General features: G+C 46.3%; 1 protein-coding gene across 3 annotated transcripts in view; it reads right to left on the minus strand.

The window, feature by feature from the left end:
* Nucleotides 1-1,439: 1,439 nt before the first annotated feature.
* LOC140719457 (ICOS ligand-like) overlaps nucleotides 1,440-18,827 on the minus strand; it is a 51,486-nt gene continuing 34,098 nt past the window's right edge. For all 3 annotated transcript variants that reach the window (XM_073034136.1, XM_073034137.1, XM_073034135.1), the window contains 4 exons: nucleotides 17,668-17,955; nucleotides 14,836-14,982; nucleotides 4,025-4,094; nucleotides 1,440-2,219 (listed from right to left, as the gene is read on the minus strand). In XM_073034136.1, coding sequence (XP_072890237.1) covers nucleotides 4,030-4,094; nucleotides 14,836-14,982; nucleotides 17,668-17,955 — 500 coding nt within the window. In that variant the 3' untranslated portion in view covers nucleotides 1,440-2,219; nucleotides 4,025-4,029. The remainder of the gene's footprint in view (nucleotides 2,220-4,024; nucleotides 4,095-14,835; nucleotides 14,983-17,667; nucleotides 17,956-18,827) is intronic.

The following is an 18,827-nucleotide window of genomic DNA, read 5'->3' on the forward strand; positions in this document are numbered from 1 at the left end:
TAGAGTCTTTGCCAGCTTTCCGACCAACCCATTCTTCTCACCTGCACTGGTGCAGTTTCCAGTGGCCAAAGCTGGCACTCAGCAGTGTTCCAGCGGCCAAAGCTGGCACTCAGCAGTGTTCTCAGATGGGGGAAGAAACTGAAGCAGGTGGGGGGAACCGGGTATATGCAAACTCTACAGAACAGTAACTGAGGCCAGGATCACTACTGCCACCCGATAGTGTAGAAGAAACCATTGCCTTGCAGACTTAAGGAAAGGGAAGATGGTTAGCCCAATAATTAAGTTACTCCAGAGAAAGGAAAAGATCTCTAGTCAGGTCAGTCACTAGGTGAACTGATTCATTCAGCTCAGCGAGGTTTCTGGTCTCATGCCCAGTCTGGGTGCCTCCCTCCCCTTAGATCCCACTGTCCCCAGGCTAGTGAATGGATGATCAGCCAATAATGATTCTCGATCGACAATAAGACATAGAGCAGAATTAGGCCACTTGGCCCATTGAGTCTGCTCCACCATTTCATCATGGCTGATTGGTTGTCCATCTGGACCCCATTTTCCTGCCTTTTGCCTGTAACCTTTGATGTACGGAGTAACCAAGAACCTATCAACCTCCACTTCAAATAGATTCAATGACCCGGCCTCCACAGCCGTTTGTGGCAATGAATTTCACAGATTCATCAACCTCTGGCTAAAGGAATTCCTCCTCATCTGTTCTAAATGATGTCCCTCTATTCTGAGGCTGTGCCCTCTAGTCCTAAACTTCCTCACTAGAGGAAACTTTCTCTCCACATCCACTCTATCTAGGCCTTTCAATAGTCAATAGGTTTCAAATGAGAGATTCCCCTTCATTCTTCTAAACTCCAGTGAGATCAGGCCCCGAGCCATCAAACACTCCTGATACATTAACCCTTTTATTCTCAGAATCATTCCCATGAACCTCCTCTGGACCTTCTCTAATGCCAGCACACCTTTTCTTAGATAAGGGGTCGAAAACTTCTCTCAGTACTCCAAATGCGATCTAACCAATGTCTTATAAAGCCTCAGAATCACAGCCTTGCTCTTATATTCTAGTTCTCTTGAAATGAATGCTAATATTGCATTTACTTTCCCTACCAATGACTCAACGTGCAAGTTAACCTTTAGGGAATCCTGCACAAGGACTCCCAAGTCCCTTTGCAGCTCTGATTTTTGAATTGTCTCCCTGTTTAGAAAATAGTCTATGCTTTTATTCCTTCTATCAAAGTGTATGATCATACACCTGCCTCTTCTTTGCCCATTCTCCCGATCCATCCGAGTCCTTCTGCATACTCCCCGTCTCCTCAGCGCCACCTGCTCCTCCACCACCTACCTTTGTATCATTTGCCCGGCCACTCCCCTGAAAGGTGTTTTGCTGCCGTTAACAGCGCTGGAAATGGACCGTATTCAAATACTTCGGGGCCCAATACTGTTTGAGAACAACCTTTATTGAGGACATGACCAGTGCCTTGTGGAGTCCAGAATTAGGATGCAGAGCTCATTGTTCCATTTTCATCTCAGGTGGGTCAATCGATACAAATGATACTTCCATCCACGTGGGCAGTTAGCAGAAAATCTGCCCTAATCCCTTCACTGGTCAGTGAATTCAAAGCTTGTTGATAAATGCCCACAGAACAAGGAATGGGTCTGGGAATCTAAAATGTGTCTGAAAAGGGCATTTCCTCTGGGTTTTTAGAAGTTACTCGTGCAAACCCAAGGAATTTATCTATATAGTTTGCAACTGTTCAGAAGTTTTTTGGTTAATGTTTTTCATGTAAAAGAGGGCATCATTATTGGAGTTTAGCTAGATGTACAGTACAATGAGATTTGTGTTTTCTTATGAGAAAAGTAAACATAAAATAAAATCAGATATACTACAAGGACTCTTTGGCCGTCTTGTTGCTGATTGTGCTGGAGTGAGGTGGTAGACAATGGCCAGTCCTACGTCATCTGTGTTTTCATCTGGTCAGATCCAGCTGGACAGTCCTACATGGTCAGCAATGAAGAAGTGCCTCCTTTCTGGATGTAACATGGAGTGTGGAGCATTTCACATTGACCTAGATCCTTGTGGAAAGTATCATAAAGGAGAGCAAATGTACACAAAGTAATTCACAGCATGGCAGAATGTGCACTATTCCACAGCCACAGTGTTCTCCTCCAAGTTTAACAGCCAGTTTGCAACACATCTCTGAGTCTTCCTTTCATGACGTCTGAAAAAGACCAAATAAATACCTTTTACGACAAGCATGCACCAATCTCAGATCACACTGACAATCCAGCTAAGAACATAAGAGATGAGTGCTTGAGTAGCTTCCTAACTTCATCACTCTTACTCCCCATTCAATAAGATGGTGGAACCTCTACCTCAACGTCAAAACAAAACTGGATAAGATAGGAATTGTTGGAAATATTCAGCAGGCCAGTCAGCATCAATAGAAAGGAAACAGCACGCCATGGAGCGTAGCGGCTGGCACAGCACTTTACAGTGACAGGGTTCAATTCCCACCACTGCCTGTGAGAAGTTTATACGTTCTCCCTGTGGCCGTGTGGGTCTCCTCCAGGTGCTCTGGTTTCCTCCCACAGTCCAAAGATGTGTAGGTTAGGGTTAGTCTGTTCAAAGTAAATTTTTTATCTAAGTACACCATTTAAGAGCCTCTCAGACAGGCAAAGGATTATGCAGACTGGGTGAATATGGATAGTTTACAAATACTGGAAGGCCTGGATAGAGTTGACAAGGTTTCCGGTAGTGGGAGACTCAAGGGAGTCCCTTTAGAACAGAGACAAGGTGGAATTTCTTTACCTGGAGGGTGGTGAATCTGTGGAATTCATTACCACAGTGACTATGGAGGCGAAGCCATTGGACATATTTAAAGTAGCGCTAGATAGGTTCTTGGTTAATAAGGGTGTCAGAGGTTACAGGGAGAAGGTAGAGAACGGTTTGAGAGGGATAAGTACATCAGTCATTACTGAATGGCAGAGCAGATTTAGTAGGCTGAATGGCCTAGATCCACTCCCATGACTTATGGACCACGTGCACACAGATGGGACTAGGCATCATCAGCACTGGAGTGAAGTCCTGTATTTCCGATGTACTGTTCTATGTTTTATGTTTTATTTTCAAAGAAACAGCAGTGGGAAAGGCCATTTGGCCCCTTAAAACTGCTCTACCTTCCAGTAAGACCATTGCTGACCTAGCTCATCTTAATGACTTAACCCTATTTCCCTCAACCCCTCAAATAAACAAAGATCTATTGACCTCTGTTCTGAATATAATCAATGACTAATCCTCTATGAATGAGGGAAGAGATTTCTCTTCATTTCAGTCCTAAATTGCCTCCCCATTAATTTGAGATTGTGACTCTTGATCCTAGAGTTCTTAATGGAGGGAAACGTCATTGTGGTAGAGCCCTCCATATCTCAATGTAATCATCTCTCCATTGCCTAACCTCTAGAGCAACGGTTCCCAATCTCCCTATGCCACAGACCCCTACCATTAACCGAGGTATTAATGGACCCCAGGTTGGGAACCCCTACTCTGGAGAATAGCCCCAGGCCTCTCAAGCTGTCCTCACATGACCTGTTATCTTCCCTCAGACAAGAGTTCAACTGGACGATCAGAGGAGCAGTGTGGGAGTGAAGAGAAGAAAATGGGCAGAAATAAATCCCTCAGATGGAACCGTTTGTCACTGTTACAACCCAGACTGTTCAATTCTAACTGAAGCCTGACAGTGACAATTCAGAGGGGCCTGTTGACTCTCTAGAAACTGTGGGACAGTTCAAACACTTCAGGCTCTGAGGTGTGGGTAATATTGGCACACATATTTAGAAACTTCAGAACCAATGTCCAGAGAGACCTCACTGGAGCTGCAATCTACATGGAATTCACCCCATCCCAACCTCCCACAGACACTCTCCCTGCATAGAAAACCTCCAGCGTTTATAAACTAGCTTCCCCATTTCTGAGAGGAGGAGGAGGAGAACAGAAACAGATTCACTGATGAACAGGAATACTTACTGGGCTCAAACGGCAGGATCCGAGCTAACAAATGAATCCAGCTCACCTTCCTGGGCAGGCCTGTCATCTGCTAAAAAAAAAGATTTGTACAATTTTTATTGAAGCTGCAAGGAACATTGGAAGGAAGTTTCAAAAGGGCAGTGGGGAGATGGAAGGAAGCCAGTCCACCCTACTCAGGTTCCTAGAAGTCCCAGGGGATTTTGCCAGGCATGTGACTTACATTGGAGTTTGAGGTAGGTAGACACTTTCTAGAGCTTTGACTAGGTGGAGTTGACAAAATATTCCCAGCCTCCTGCATTGTCGGATAAACCCTGTATTCAGACCACCCATGGTCGTGGATCTGCTCCCTCAACAAGAAACAGAGATGTCTGTGGCACCCTCAGACCTGGGTACAAAGTGCAAGCAAGGCATCTCCTAACACTTGGAATTGTTGGGCCATCAACTCCAGCGACGTACAGGCAGCACGGAAGAGGCCAATGCTGCTATTCATGGTCCTCCCGTGGGATTTCGCTCAATTCTACCACAACAGCTATCAATTTCTGACTCCCTTAGGTGCCGCTTCGAGCTTCCCCTACTGGCCACATCAGTTGCTTCACTCACTCCCTTTGAAGGGCTGTCTACCTTCCTCATCAGTCTCCAGGTGGCAGAGCTTCTCCTGCACCCTCCCTCCATCGGTACCTGAGAAACTCAATGGCACAGGAGGAGCCCATTCATCTCATTGCATCCTCAATGGTGAAAAGAGTTACCCCACTTAACACCACTACCAGGAATTGCTCTCTGGAGTGAATTTACAAGCACCATCATCCAATGGAAAAAGCCATTCTTCATCTCCCCGCTGATATCTCCGCAATCACTTAGAGCCGTTATCTCTTGGTTTTAGCCCAGTTAAAGGAAATATTTAATCTTACTAGGCCCCTCTTAACTTTATTCACCTCAGTTCTGCCGCCTACGTGGGATGACGAGTCAATCGGGGCCCTGAGGACTCGTGGAAACTGTGTGGTGGTTTCTTTCGAATTTATAGTCTTTTAACATCTTTGTCCCTCATCCAATCTTTCCCTACAGTGCAGGCAATATCCTCATGAATCTACTCTGCACCATCTCCAGTGTAATTATACTTTTCCTGTAGTCTGACTAATACTGTTAATTGTGTCACATGCCATTCTGCCTATCAAGATTATACTGGCTCTCAGAGCAAACTGATTCAGCAATATTGTATCTCTTGGAACCAATGCTCCCTGGTGCACCCGTGATGTCTACCTTTATTGTCCTTTCAGCCACCTAGATGAGGGACACTTAAAGTAACTCGCTAACCTAGTAGTCAACCTGCACGACTTTGGGATGAGGGAGGAGACCAGAGCAGCTGGGGGAAAGACACGGTCACAGGAAGAGCATGCAAACTCCACGCAGACAGCACCGGACGTTGGGCCTGAAACGGTGAGGCAGCAGCACTACCTGCTGTACCAGCGCATCTCTCACATAAATTCCCCGCTCTTACATTCAGTGTCTCCATCAAGAAAGGGCAGAACAGGGTTCCGTGTGTCTGGTAAACCACCACATTGACCTGTCCTGACACCTTCAGGGATCTGTGGTGTACATTCCAAGATGCCCCTGTCGATGCACAGCACCCAATATCCTCCCATTTATTATATCATTACAATTTATTTTCAATCCCCAACAGTTCAAGGCCCCTAACTTTTCATAATCCACGTCAATGATTTCATCTTTTATTCCAGACATCTTTAAGCACAGTTCTGTGCAAACATTTTGGGCACATACATATAGCTATTGTCACTTTTGCACAGTCCTGTGGTAATTTTATGTTTTGCACTGTACTGGTGCCGCAAAAAAAAATCATGACATTTGAGTGATGATAACCCTGATTCTGGTATGAGTCTCTATTGTGGACTGAGAGTGGGAAAGGGGCAGGGAGAGGGGAATCACGGTTTGGAGAGGGGAGGGAGCAGGAAGCACCAGAGAGACATTCTGTAATGATCAATAATCCAATTGTTTAGAATCAAATGACCTTGCCTGGTGTCTCAGGGATGGGTGTGTCTGCCCCTGCCCCTGGCACTCCTTCTCTGCCCCCCGATCCACACCCCTCCTGCGGTGCTCCATCACCATTCCCAACATCCTTTGCTTCTACTAGAGATTCAAGCTTGCTCTCTGCTCTCAGTTGACAAATATAGAAATGTGTAAAAGTCTTAAGCATCTTAGCTACATCTACTGTATGTGTCAAAGACTTTTGCACAGTATTGTAGTTTACAATTTGTTCAGAGATCCGTTGAGTGGTTGAAAGTGGCGAAGAAGCTGAAGACCAAAGGGAACGTATCAACAGGGCGAGCAACCATAACTCAATCTGGAGAAAGTGAGGAAATGCATTTCGAGAGAGCAAGGTGGTGAGGGAATGGAGACTAACAGTACTGCAGGAAGCCTAGGGGTCTGGCACCGTATGGTCACAGGGAGAGGGAGTAGTTTTCTTTAACACTCAAGGTTCAAAAGAGACAGGTCAGGGAGTCAGGCTGGAGCTGCAGAAGACACCAGTTGGGTCACGTCAGTTGCAAAGTACTGTTCAGATCACAGGATTACACAGAAGAATGTGGTGGAGCTAGAGGTGTTTCACAAGTTCTTTTCCCAGGGATGAGGAAGTTCCATTACGTTCATCTCGGCAGGTGGCATTTTCTTAGAACATCAGAAGCCGAGGGGAGATTCAACCACGGTTCCTTAAATTATGTGAGACATAGGTGAAACAAGGAGGAACCTGGATTATTTAAAAAGAAGGCCAAAGAAATCAGGAAATTGAAAGTTAGGGTAATTCATGGAGTCATACAGCACAAGAAGAGGTTTCCTACCACCTCATCCATGCTGATGGTAAAGCCTGTGTCCCTGCACCCCTTTCCCATCCAAGTACCTTTTAACCATTGTCATTGTACCCGCCTCCACCACCTCCTCTGGCAGCTCATTCCAGATAGTCACCATTCTCTGTGTGAAACACTTGCCCCTTAGATCTCCTTTAAACTCCTCCCCTCACACCTTAAACCTATAGCTTCCAGTTCTGGATTCCCCTGCTCAGGGATAAAGCTCTGACTATGTACCCTATGTATGCCCCTCATGATTTATAAACTTCTATAAAGGTCAGCCTTCAGCTCCAGTGAGAATAACCCCAACCTATCTAATCTCTCCTTATCTCCTGACCCCCATTCCAGGCAGCATCCTGCTGAACCTCTCCTGCACTCCCTTTTGCTGTAGCATCTTTTCTGTACGGCACAGTACTCCAAGTGCACTCCCGTGTTTTCTGAAACTTCAACATGACAGCCCAATGAACCAGCCTGTGAAGCCAATCCTACCAAATGCTGTCTTCACTCCCTTATATAACCATCTGGCCTCTTTTTGGGAGCTGTTAGGGCATATTCTGGACTTGGGGTATATTGCAGAATAATAATTTCAGGAACCAATCTTTAGACCTGAACGCGGACTGTAGATTAAATTTAAAATGTAGCCCTGTTCAATAGGTTTTTAGAGGCGAACAGGAGTTAATTGAAAAACAGACAATGCTGATTAACATTCATTTTGGGTGTCCGGAGTGTGGGTGCGAAGAAGGAGCTGTGAAAGTTATATGTAATTCAAAGGAAGCATCGTAGGTATATTGTAACCTTTGATCTTTAGTATATAAAATTTTGTGTAATACTGGGTCAAACGGGCCTCTTCCTTCAGAGTGTGTCTCATTTTATCGAATGAAAGACTGCTTTGTATCTACCAGCTGCGTCTCTCCAGTGGCTTAGTTCGCCTTGTACACAATTGTCCTGACGTTTACTCTGCATGTCCTACCATGCATCCTTAGACAATCTACTTCTCTGAGTCCTGCAAACTTACTAATCATCCCCCTACATTCTCATGTATATAAATTGTTAGAACATTTAATGAAGTGTGTGGGAACATAGAAAATAGGACAGTACATATCAGGAACAGGCCCTTCAGCTGTGATGTAGTTTCCAACTAGTAATTAAAGCTCAAAGTAAACTTTTATCAAAGTACATATATGTCACCATATACAACCCTAACATTTATTTTCTTGCAAGTATACTCAATAAATAATAACCATAACAGAAGCAATGAAAGGCCACCCAACTAGGGCGTTCAACCAGTGCTGAAGAGAACAACCTATGCAAGTAAGAAGAAAGAAATAATAGGAATAAATAAATAAGCAAAAGATATTGAGAACATGAGGTGAAGAGTCCTTGAAACTGAGTCTATTGGTTGTGGGACCATTTCAATGATGGGGCAAGTGAAGTTGAGTGAAGCTAGCCCCTTTGGTTCAAGAGCCTGATGGTTGAGCCCTAACTGATTAAATGCCTATATGATCTAATCCTTTCTGCCTGCACCATATTCCTCCATTCTCTTCACATGCCTATCTATGAATCTCTTTAATACCTCTATCATATTTGCCTACAGTACCCTCCCTGCCACCTCATTCAACACTCCCTGTGTAAAAACGACTTGCCTCGCACAACTCCTTTGAAGTTACCCCCGTCATCTTAAATGTAGACCCTCTACTATTAGACATTTCAACCTTAGGAGAAAGATGCAGGCTGTATCTTTATCGATTTTGCTTTACTCTCATAATCATATAAACCTCTATCAGGTCTCCCCTCAGCCTCCAGCACTCCAGAGAAAACTACCCAACTTTATCCACTTTCTCCTTATAGCACAGACCTTCTAATCTAGGCAGCATCCTGGTAAAAATCTTCCACACCCTCTCCAAGGTCTCTAAATACTTCATATAACAGGGTGGCCAGACTGAGTGCTTCAGATGTTGTGTAACCAGACTTTTCTATGGCTGCAGTTTAACTTCCCTTAAACTCATTGCCTTGACTAATAAAGGTAACTGTGCCATACGACTTCTTTACTACCCTGACATGTTTTTAATAAAAAGATTGTGGTGTCATAGAGGGGTGGTCGTTTATAGGGTGGTGTCAGGTTTGAAAGGTACTTGGATGTATTGAAACACATGGGTGGGGGGGTGGGTGGAGATACATCTCTACTAAAGGGGGTGCAAAGTGGTCCTTCTCTCTGCTAGTCTGCAGGCTTCCCTTGGGCAAGGTGTAACACCTGCTTAGCCCCCAGATCAGGGTCATGTAAAGCCATGGGAGCAGGTGGTGGATGGTCATATGAGCAGCTGGTGCATATCACAAGTCCTGGTTATGCGACCACTGACACCAGGTAGACAATCTCTGAAGAGTATTGACAATGGATGGGGTCACCTGTCTTGTAAAGACGCTGCCCAGAGGCAATGGAAAACCATTTCTGTAGAAAAATTTGCCAAGAGCAATCGTGGTCATGAAGACAATGATCACCAACTTCATATGACACGGCACATAATGACGATGGTGTGGTGTCGGAAAGCAGCAGTAGTTGATTGGCTGGTGTCAGGTTGAAAGGTAACTGGACGTACTGAAACTCATTGACTGGGACACAGAAGAGGGGAATAGTCTTAATAGTCTTTTTTTCAGCTGACATGGACACAATGGGTCAGATGGAGCCCATCTCTGTCATAGATTGCATGATTTCCGACTTGCTGAGGCGCTGCAATAGACAATAGAGAATAGGTGCAGGAGTAGGCCATTCGGCCCTTCTAGCCAGCACCGCCATTCACTGTGATCATGGCTGATCATACACAATCAGTACCCCGTTCCTGCCCTCTCCCCATATCCCTTGACCCCACTATCTATAAGAGCTCTATCTAACTCTCTCTTGAATGCATCCAGAGACTTGGCCTCCACTGCCTTCTGAGGCAGAGCATTCCACATATCCACCACTCTCTGGGTGAAAAGGTTTTTCCGCATCTCTGTTCTAAATGGCCTACCCCTTATTCTTAATCTGTGGCCTCTAGTTCTGGACTCACCCATCAGCGGGAACATGCTTCCTGCCTCCAGCGTGTCCAATCCCTTAATAAAGTTGCAAAGTTGAGGCTGCAGGATTGTTTCATAACCTCTGGAGAGGGAGAAAGTCACCCAGGTGTCTCAGCTCTAGCTACTCTCTGGAGATGGACATGGTCAGCCAAGTGTCTCAGCTCTAGCTACTCTCTGGAGATGGAGATGGTCAGCCAAGTGTCTCAGCTCTGGCTACTCTCGGGACATGGTCAGCCAAGTGTCTCAGCTCTGGCTACTCTCTGGACATGGTCAGCCAAGTGTCTCAGCTCTGGCTACTCTCGGGACATGGTCAGCCAAGTGTCTCAGCTTTGGCTACTCTCTGGACATGGTCAGCCAAGTGTCTCAGCTCTGGCTACTCTCGGGACATGGTCAGCCAAGTGTCTCAGCTCTGGCTTCTCTGTGGACATGGTCAGCCAAGTGTCTCAGCTCTAGCTACTCTCTGGAGATGGAGATGGTCAGCCAAGTGTCTCAGCTCTGGCTACTCTCGGGACATGGTCAGCCAAGTGTCTCAGCTTTGGCTACTCTCTGGACATGGTCAGCCAAGTGTCTCAGCTCTGGCTACTCTCGGGACATGGTCAGCCAAGTGTCTCAGCTCTGGCTTCTCTCTGGACATGGTCAGCCAAGTGTCTCAGCTCTGGCTACTCTCTGGACATGGTCAGCCAAGTGTCTCAGCTCTGGCTACTCTCTGGACATGGTCAGCCAAGTGTCTCAGCTCTGGCTACTCTCGGGACATGGTCAGCCAAGTGTCTCAGCTTTGGCTACTCTCGGGACATGGTCAGCCAAGTGTCTCAGCTCTGGCTTCTCTCTGGACATGGTCAGCCAAGTGTCTCAGCTTTGGCTACTCTCGGGACATGGTCAGCCAAGTGTCTCAGCTCTGGCTTCTCTCTGGACATGGTCAGCCAAGTGTCTCAGCTCTGGCTACTCTCTGGACATGGTCAGCCAAGTGTCTCAGCTCTGGCTACTCTCAGGTGACTTAAGCTGGACTCCACCTGACTACATCTGTTGCGAACAGAACTGCAGCTCCAAGGAGAGTACATCACACATTTTGGATGAACATAAGGCAGTGGAAAGGGGTCCGGCAAGTGAAGACTGAAGCAAAGACAAAAAGGCAAAATGCATCAGACAGCCTTAAATTTAAAACAACCCTGTGTGTGGTGGTGGTGGGGAGAGAGACAGGCTGCTTGTCTTTTGTAATGTCAGAAGGTTAAGGAGCCAGGGCTCTGCTGGTCCCTGATGTCGGTAAGGAGCTCCACACATCAGCCACTGTTCTGCGTGGATTATATAGATTGTGATGCTCCCACTGCTTTGGCCTAAGGCTGTCAGACATAATCTTGGCAGCGTGTAATTTTCAACTGGGAAATGTCACAATCGCTAATCAATCAGAAGAAATAAAGTCAACACATCACAGCTGAGCTGTGTATTTTTACGGTGGGACTGGAACAAACTTGCTGAACCTGGCAACCTGCATACTCCGCTATCTGCTACTGAAATCCTAAAATATTTTTGTCTCTCCAGTCACTCTGATGAACAGAATATAAGTGCCAAATGATTGCAACATGATGTAATGTGGGAGAGGTAGGAGAGCTCTAGAGAGCTGGGCGCCAAATGCAGGCAGAAGCGACCGGCTCATTGGGCAACGTGGCTGGCATGGGCAAGTGGGGCCAAATGGCCTGCTTTCATGCTGTATAATGCTACCTTTCATATTCTTGATTTTGAGGGGCACGGTGACACAGCTAACAGGGGCACTGCCTCACCGCCTGGATTTAATCCTGATAGCTGGTGCAGTCTGTGTGGAGTTTGCACGTTTCCCCCACCCCCACCCACCGTGACCTTTCTCCCACACCCCAAAGGTATGCGTTGGTCGTGGTAAAATACACTGAGTGGTTGGGTCAGGGGTGGAATCTGATGGCAATATGGAGAGAATTTTTTTAATTAGATTAGAGTAGGCTTATTATAAGGGAATAGCTGATGCTTGGCAGTACCAGTACCACAAGACCAGTTTCTGTTTTGTATGACTCCATAATTCTCTGCTGTTTCTTTGGCAGTGGATCAACTGCCTGGAGAATGTTAGCCTGCTGCGCGGCCAACAGCTTGCTGTCCATATTATGTTGTCCCTGGCTCGCGTGTGGGTTTCGACAGCTGGGGCACAATGGCTGTGTTCGACCCTGACCAACGGAGGGCCATCAATGCATTTGATTTTGACTGGTGATGATCTAAGCTATTCAGTGGTGTGTTAAACAGGGTCAGTACTCCATTAACGTGGCATGCTGAAGGATGTTTCTGTGCTGGGTTAGTACTGACGGGTACTTGATGAACATGGCGTGTTGAAGGGCAGTTCTGCGCAGTGTGACTCTGCGGCTGCAGGGAGGACAGGCAAGTGACCTACTCCAGCTCCCATTTCTTGGTGTCCTACACCCCTCACTTCCTGCAATCTTGAAAACTACAATTTCAAAAATTAAAATAAATGACCAAAATTCATTTTATCTATCCAAAATGATCTGCAAATAAAAATCAAATTCTCTTAAGCCTAGCCATAAACACAATTCAGAAATCCATCTTTTTTCACTTTCCACAACTCTTTCTTTATCAACAGCTTTTGAATTTAGTTTTATTTTATTCTTCGGAACTGTATACAATCAGATGGGACCTGATTCCACACACACACCTTTAGCAACACACACAAAATGTGAAGGAAGTCAGCAGATCAGGCAGCATCTATGGAAATGAATAGGCCAAAAGCCTTCCTCAAGACTGGAAAGGAAGGGAGAAGACACCAGAATATAAAGGTGTGGGCAAGGGAAGGAGGACAGCTAGACGGAGATAGGTAAAGCCAGGTGGGTGGGAAAGGTAAAGGCCTGGAGAGGAAGGAATCTGATAGGAGAGGAGAGTGGACCGTGGGAGAAAAGGAAGGAGGAGGGGACCCACGGGAGGTGAGAAGAGGGAAGAGGCCAGAGTGGAGAATAGAAGAAGAGGGGAGGGGAAGGTTAAAAAAAATCCTGGAAGGAGAAATTGATATTCATGCCATCAGGTTGGAGGCTACCCAGATGGAATGTAATGCGTTGCTCCTCCATCTTAAAAGTGGCTTCATCTTGGCACAAGAAGAGTCCATGGACCGACATGCCAGAATGGCAGTGGGAATCGGAATTAATATGTTTGGCCAATGGGAAGATCTGCTTTTGGTGGATGGAGCGGAGGTGCTCAATGAAGCGGTCCCACAATCTACGATGGGTTTCACCAGTGTAAAGGCCGCATTGGGAGCACCAGACACAACAGACAGCTCCAGCAGACTCACAGGGCAAGTGTTGCCTCACCTAGGGCCCTGAATTGAGGTGAATGGTGAGGCACAAAGGCCACTTGCGTGGATAAGTGCTGGGAGCGAGATCAGTGAGGAGGGACAAATGAACAAGGGAATCGTGGAGGAAGCGATCCCTGTGGAAAGTGGAGGGTGGGTAGGGATGACATAAAGATATATTTAGTGGTAGGAATCCTTTAGAGATGGCGGAGTTGTGGAGGATGATGTGTCGGATGCGGGGGCTCATGAGGTGGTACGCAAGGATGAGGGAGACTATCACTGTTGAGGTGGCGAGAGGATGGGGTGAGCACAGATGCCGGGAAACGGAGAAGATGCGGCTGAGGGCAGCATCAGTGGTGGAGGAAGGGAACCTCCATTCTTTGAAGAGAGTGGGACATCTCTGATGTCCTGGAAAGGAAAGCCTCATTCTGGGAACAATGCAGCAGAGGCAAAAGGGAATGGGATCTTTACAGGAGACAGGGTGGGAAGAGATAACTGTTGGAATCAGTTGACAGTTTGTCTCCAGGGATGGAAAGAGAGATCGATGGAGAAAGGGGAGGGAAGTGTCAGAAGTGGACCGAGTGAATTTAAGAACAGGGTGGAAGCTCAGCATGGGTACATCCATGCAGTCGCCAATGTCACAGAGGAAGAGTCGGGGAGCATTACTCAGGGAGGCTTGGAACAAGGACTGTTCTATTAAGCCAGTGAAGAGGCAGGCCTAGCTGGGGCCCATGGGGGTCCCCATGGCTGCCTCTCGAGTCTGGAGGAAGTGGGAGGGGACGAAGGAAAAATTGTTGAGGGTGAGGACCAGTTCTGCCAGATGGAGGGTGGTGGTGATGGGGGGGGGGGGGGGGCAGTGGTTGGTTCTTTTACCGAGAACAAAGCTGAGAGCTTTCAGGCCTTCTGGGTGGCGCATTGGAGCGTATAGAGACTGAACATCCATGGTGAAAATGAGGCGGTCAGGGAATTGAAACTACCAGAAGATTAAGGGCATGAGAAGTGACACAGGAGTGTAAAAGGCACTGCCTGGTCTCAGCAAGACAGAGCAAGACTGAACCAAAGGAGATAGAATGGAGTTGAGGTACGAGGACACGAGTTCAGTGGGGCAGGAGCAGGCAGACAATAGGCCAGCCTGGACAGTGAGGTTTGTGGATCTTGAGTACGAGGCAGAAGCGAGCAGTGTGGAGTTAGGGAACTATGAGATTGGTGGCAGTGACGGGAGTTGTCCAGAGTCAATGAGGTCAGTGATGGACTCAAGAGATGTGGTCCCCTTCAAGGGGTAGGTATGAGGAGGGGTGATGGTCCGAAGTGTGGTCCCCTTCGAGGGTTAGGTTTGAGGAGGAGTGTGAGAGGTGCTAGCTCGTCTCAGCAAGATAGACGTCAGTGCGCCACACTACAACAGCACCCACTTAGTCCGCGGGTTTGACGTTAAGGTTGGGATTGTTCCTGGTCCCCGTTGTTACAGTCCAGGATGTTTGGTCAGGAACCATCCTTCCAGAGTTTGCTACGCTTAATACCAAGTTGCCTAGCCTCGTTGAACCTTGGAACCTTTTAATGTCATTTGGCTGAACGAAAGAGGATAAAATACTCACCACTTGAAGACTTGCTGAAATGTCTCCTGATAATGTAAATTGCCAGGAGCACCAGTAATACCACAATGATAACCATCGGTATCGTCCATCTCTGATGTGTTTCACTCCCAGAAACTATGGCATTTTTATTAGTAACCAAGTGTACATCTGTAGAAATACAAAAATGGCCGTTGGTTATTGATATAAATACCAAGAACAAAAGCCAATAAAAATGTTTGCATCATCTTTGTAGGCATGGAGAATACAATCAATAGTTCATAAAATTATAAATTGCATTTAATGCTTCAAAGTTGCCAAAATGAGCAGCAGCTATGAGAAGTAACTTATGGGCTCAGGCAGAGACAGTCGCCTTTAAACAAATCACAGAGCTACATACAAAATTATGAGAGGGTAAATGCAAGCAGGCTTTTTCGACTGATATTGGGTGAGCAGAACTAGAGGTCAAGGGTTAAGGGTGAAAAGTGAGACGTTTAAGGGGGACATGAGGGGCAACGTCTTCACTCTGAGGGTGGGGAGGCTGGGATCGAGCTGCCAGCGGAAATGGTGGAAGCGGGTTTGATTTTAGCATTTAAGAGAAATCTGGATAAGTACATGGACGAGAGGGTCTGGGTATATTCCGCACTGTATCTCAATAAGTAAGATGAACAGTAAGTACAAATCGTTAAGTGGAAAATAGCTGCATTTATTTTACACTAACAAAATTCTGAGCTTGCTTATCAAACCTTTGTGCCGAAGAGGAATCCTACTGACTGGTGTGCCACCAGCAACACAAAGAATGCCCTTGAGAACTTCCTCTTTGTATAAATAGATTAACTTACCCCAACTTGACAGGCTCTACAGCTCATTCCTGGAGAAATGAAATGTTGAAAGGCCTTGATGGGGTGGATTTGGAGAGAATGTTTCCTACCGTGAGGGGAGTCTAAGACCAGAGGACGCAGCCTCAGAGTAGAAGGAAACTATTTTAGAACAGAGATGAGGAGGAATTTCTTCAGCCAGGCGTGGTGAATATGTGCAATTCATTGCCACAAGCTGCTGTGGAAACCAAGTCATTGGGTATACGAGGGGGTGATTGATAAGTTTGTGGCCTAAGGTAGAAGGAGTTGAGTTATACAGCTCTCATTACATGCACATGCAGTTCAACTCTTTGAGTGATTATTCAGAAAGTTTGAAGTTAATAACTCATCTCCTTCTACCTTAGGCCACAAACTTATCAATCACCCCTGCTGTGGACACTTTCTGGAGGTCCAAGATCCGTATGCTCCACGACCGCTGGACTAAGTGTGTAAATGTAGGAGGGGACTATGTTGAAAAATAAATGTGCTAGTTTTTCTAAAATTTACTCCTTCTACCTTAGGCTACAAACTTATCAATCACCCCTCATATTTGAAATTGATAGGTTCTTCATTAGTTAAGGCATGAAGGGATATGGGGAGAAGGCAGGAGATTGGGGCTGAGAGGGAAAATGGATCAGCCATGATGAAATGGCAGACTCGATGGGCCAAATGGCCTAATTCTGCTCCTATATCTTATGGTTTTAAATGACAATCAAGAGAGGAAAAAAATAAGGAAACCCTGTAGATGTTGGAAATCTGAAACACAATCAGAAAAGGCTGAAAATGCTTGTCAAGTGCAAGGAGAGGGTTAAATGTTTCAGGTGAAAGCCCTTAATAAAAGCTGGCAGGGTTCAAAGGCACCAGAGCTCTGGCATCACTGCCAGAAACTGCAGATGTACTAAGTTGTTATTTTTTTTAAAGTTTTGTAATGAACACAGGATCAAATTCCCCTCTGAAGTCCCTCAAGGATAAATAATTTTGACAGCAGCTGTAACTGGTTAAAGAACTGCTTTGGCATGGATTGCGAAATCGGTACTCTGCAAATTAACGGACTAAAGCAAAACAGGATTATCATCTCAGTGAAAATAAAACATAAAATGAAATCTGCAAATGCTAGAAATCTAAGATTAAAACGGAAAATGGACAGCACTGTAGCGCTACAGTTCTTACAACCCTGTTACAGCGACAGTGATCCAGATTCAATTCCACTGCTGTCTGTATGAAATTTGTACATCCTTCCATGAATGTGTTGATTTCCTCTGGGTGCCCCAGTTTCCCCTCGCATCCAAAACAACATTCAGGTTAATAGGTTAACCAGTCACATGGGTGTAACTGAATGGCACGAGCTTGTTGGGCTGGAAAAATGTTTCCGTGAAAAAACTAATGCCAGAAAATCTCAGTAGGTCAGGGCACATCTTGCAAAGAGAAACAGATGCAACGCTTTTGACTGAGGCCCCTGAAACTTTCCAACAAACGCATTAAGCTTGTCATTTATATTTCGCTCGTTAGGAGCTGTCATATGACATCATCATTATGCACCGTGCCATATGACTTCACTATTATGTGCCATGTCGTACGACGTGGACACTCGTGGTCTTTCCATGGCCATGATCGCTCTTGGGCAAATGTTTCTACAGAAGTGGTTTGCCATTGCCTTCTTCCGGGCAGTGTCTTTACACGACGGGTGACCACCCTCCCACCCCCTGCCATTACCAACACTCTTCCGGGATTGTCTGCCTGGTGTCAGTGGCCGCATAACCAGGACTTGTGATGTGCACCATCTACTCGTATGACCGTCCAGCACCCACTCCCATGGCTTCACGTGACCCTGATCGGGGGCGAAGCAGGTGCTACACCTTGCCCAAGGGTGACCTGCAGGCTGGCGGAGGGAAGGAGCACCTTACACCTCCTTTGGTAGGGACACATCTCTGCCCCTACACTCAACATCTATATTTAAGGAAATTTTAAGGAGAAAGGTGCGTTTGCGATTTTCACTTACCCCTAACGTACGTTGCGGTTTTATTCTCCTTCAGCTTAGCGTTGTATATTTTGCAGGTAACGTTGTTTACTGGGCTGTGGATCCGCAGAGTGGAGGTAATATTGCAGAGGTGCTCAGAAGAACAATTAGTGTAAACCTTGGCCGTTCTGTTTTCATCGATGTCCAGGAAGCCACTGGTCCAGTGCACAGTTGGTTTTGGATAACCGCCGCACGAGGAGCAAGTCAGCCTCATGGGCTTCCCTTCACTCTGTTCTCCCTCTACGGTCAGTTCAGGGTCTTTGTAGTGGGCTAGAAATGAAAATGGACATTAGTGGTTGATCGCAGAGTCTGCCAGTCAGTTTTATCAGTCAGACCACGTCACTTCCGGTAATTACCGAGCATGGATCAATATTCCCCAGTTTTCCGCTTGTATCCCAGAGCTTCAAGCTGACTATTCAATTACTCACTCGGGGTAGCCGTCACTGGAAAGGGCATCTGTTTTATCAATTCTAATTACCTGTGGACTGAGGAGGTATCTAGGCCAGACAAGATAGGGACAGCATGAAACAGCCTGTGGGAGTAACTCAGTGGGTCAGGCAGTATCTGTGGAGGCAGGGGTAGTGGGATGGTTGACATTTTGGATTGTAGGAGCACTGCCAGGCCCACTTCCTTTCAAATGGATTGTTATGGCAATTAATTGCTTCATGACAGGGAGCATCTGTTTGTAACTGCTAGCTGGGCACGTTATTACTTGAATTTAAATAAGAGATTCCCCAGCTGTCGTGGTGGAATACGATCCATGTCACTGAAGCCTAGAGTTATAGTGTGGTACAGCATAAAAATTCACCCACCAAGGTCCCCCTCCCCACCCATCGTCAAGCACCCTTACCCTATCCTACCCCAGTCCATTTTCCATCAGCCCCAGTCAAATTATACCACTCACCTACACACTGGGAGCAACTTAGCGTTCAATTAACCTATTAACCCGCATGTCTTGGCGATACAGGGGGTGGGGTGGTAGGGGGGAGAACTAGTGAACCCTGGGGAAGCTCATGCAAACGCAGGGAGGACACCATCACAGGTCACAACTGAACCTGGATCTCTGGAGCTGTGAGCTCTATAAAACCACAGTTAGACAATACTTGGACAGTTAGACAGTTCCGGTCGTCTCGTCGTAAGAA

This window comes from Hemitrygon akajei, chromosome 31 (genome assembly GCF_048418815.1).
Source record: "Hemitrygon akajei chromosome 31, sHemAka1.3, whole genome shotgun sequence".
Taxonomy (NCBI): Eukaryota; Metazoa; Chordata; class Chondrichthyes; order Myliobatiformes; family Dasyatidae; genus Hemitrygon; species Hemitrygon akajei.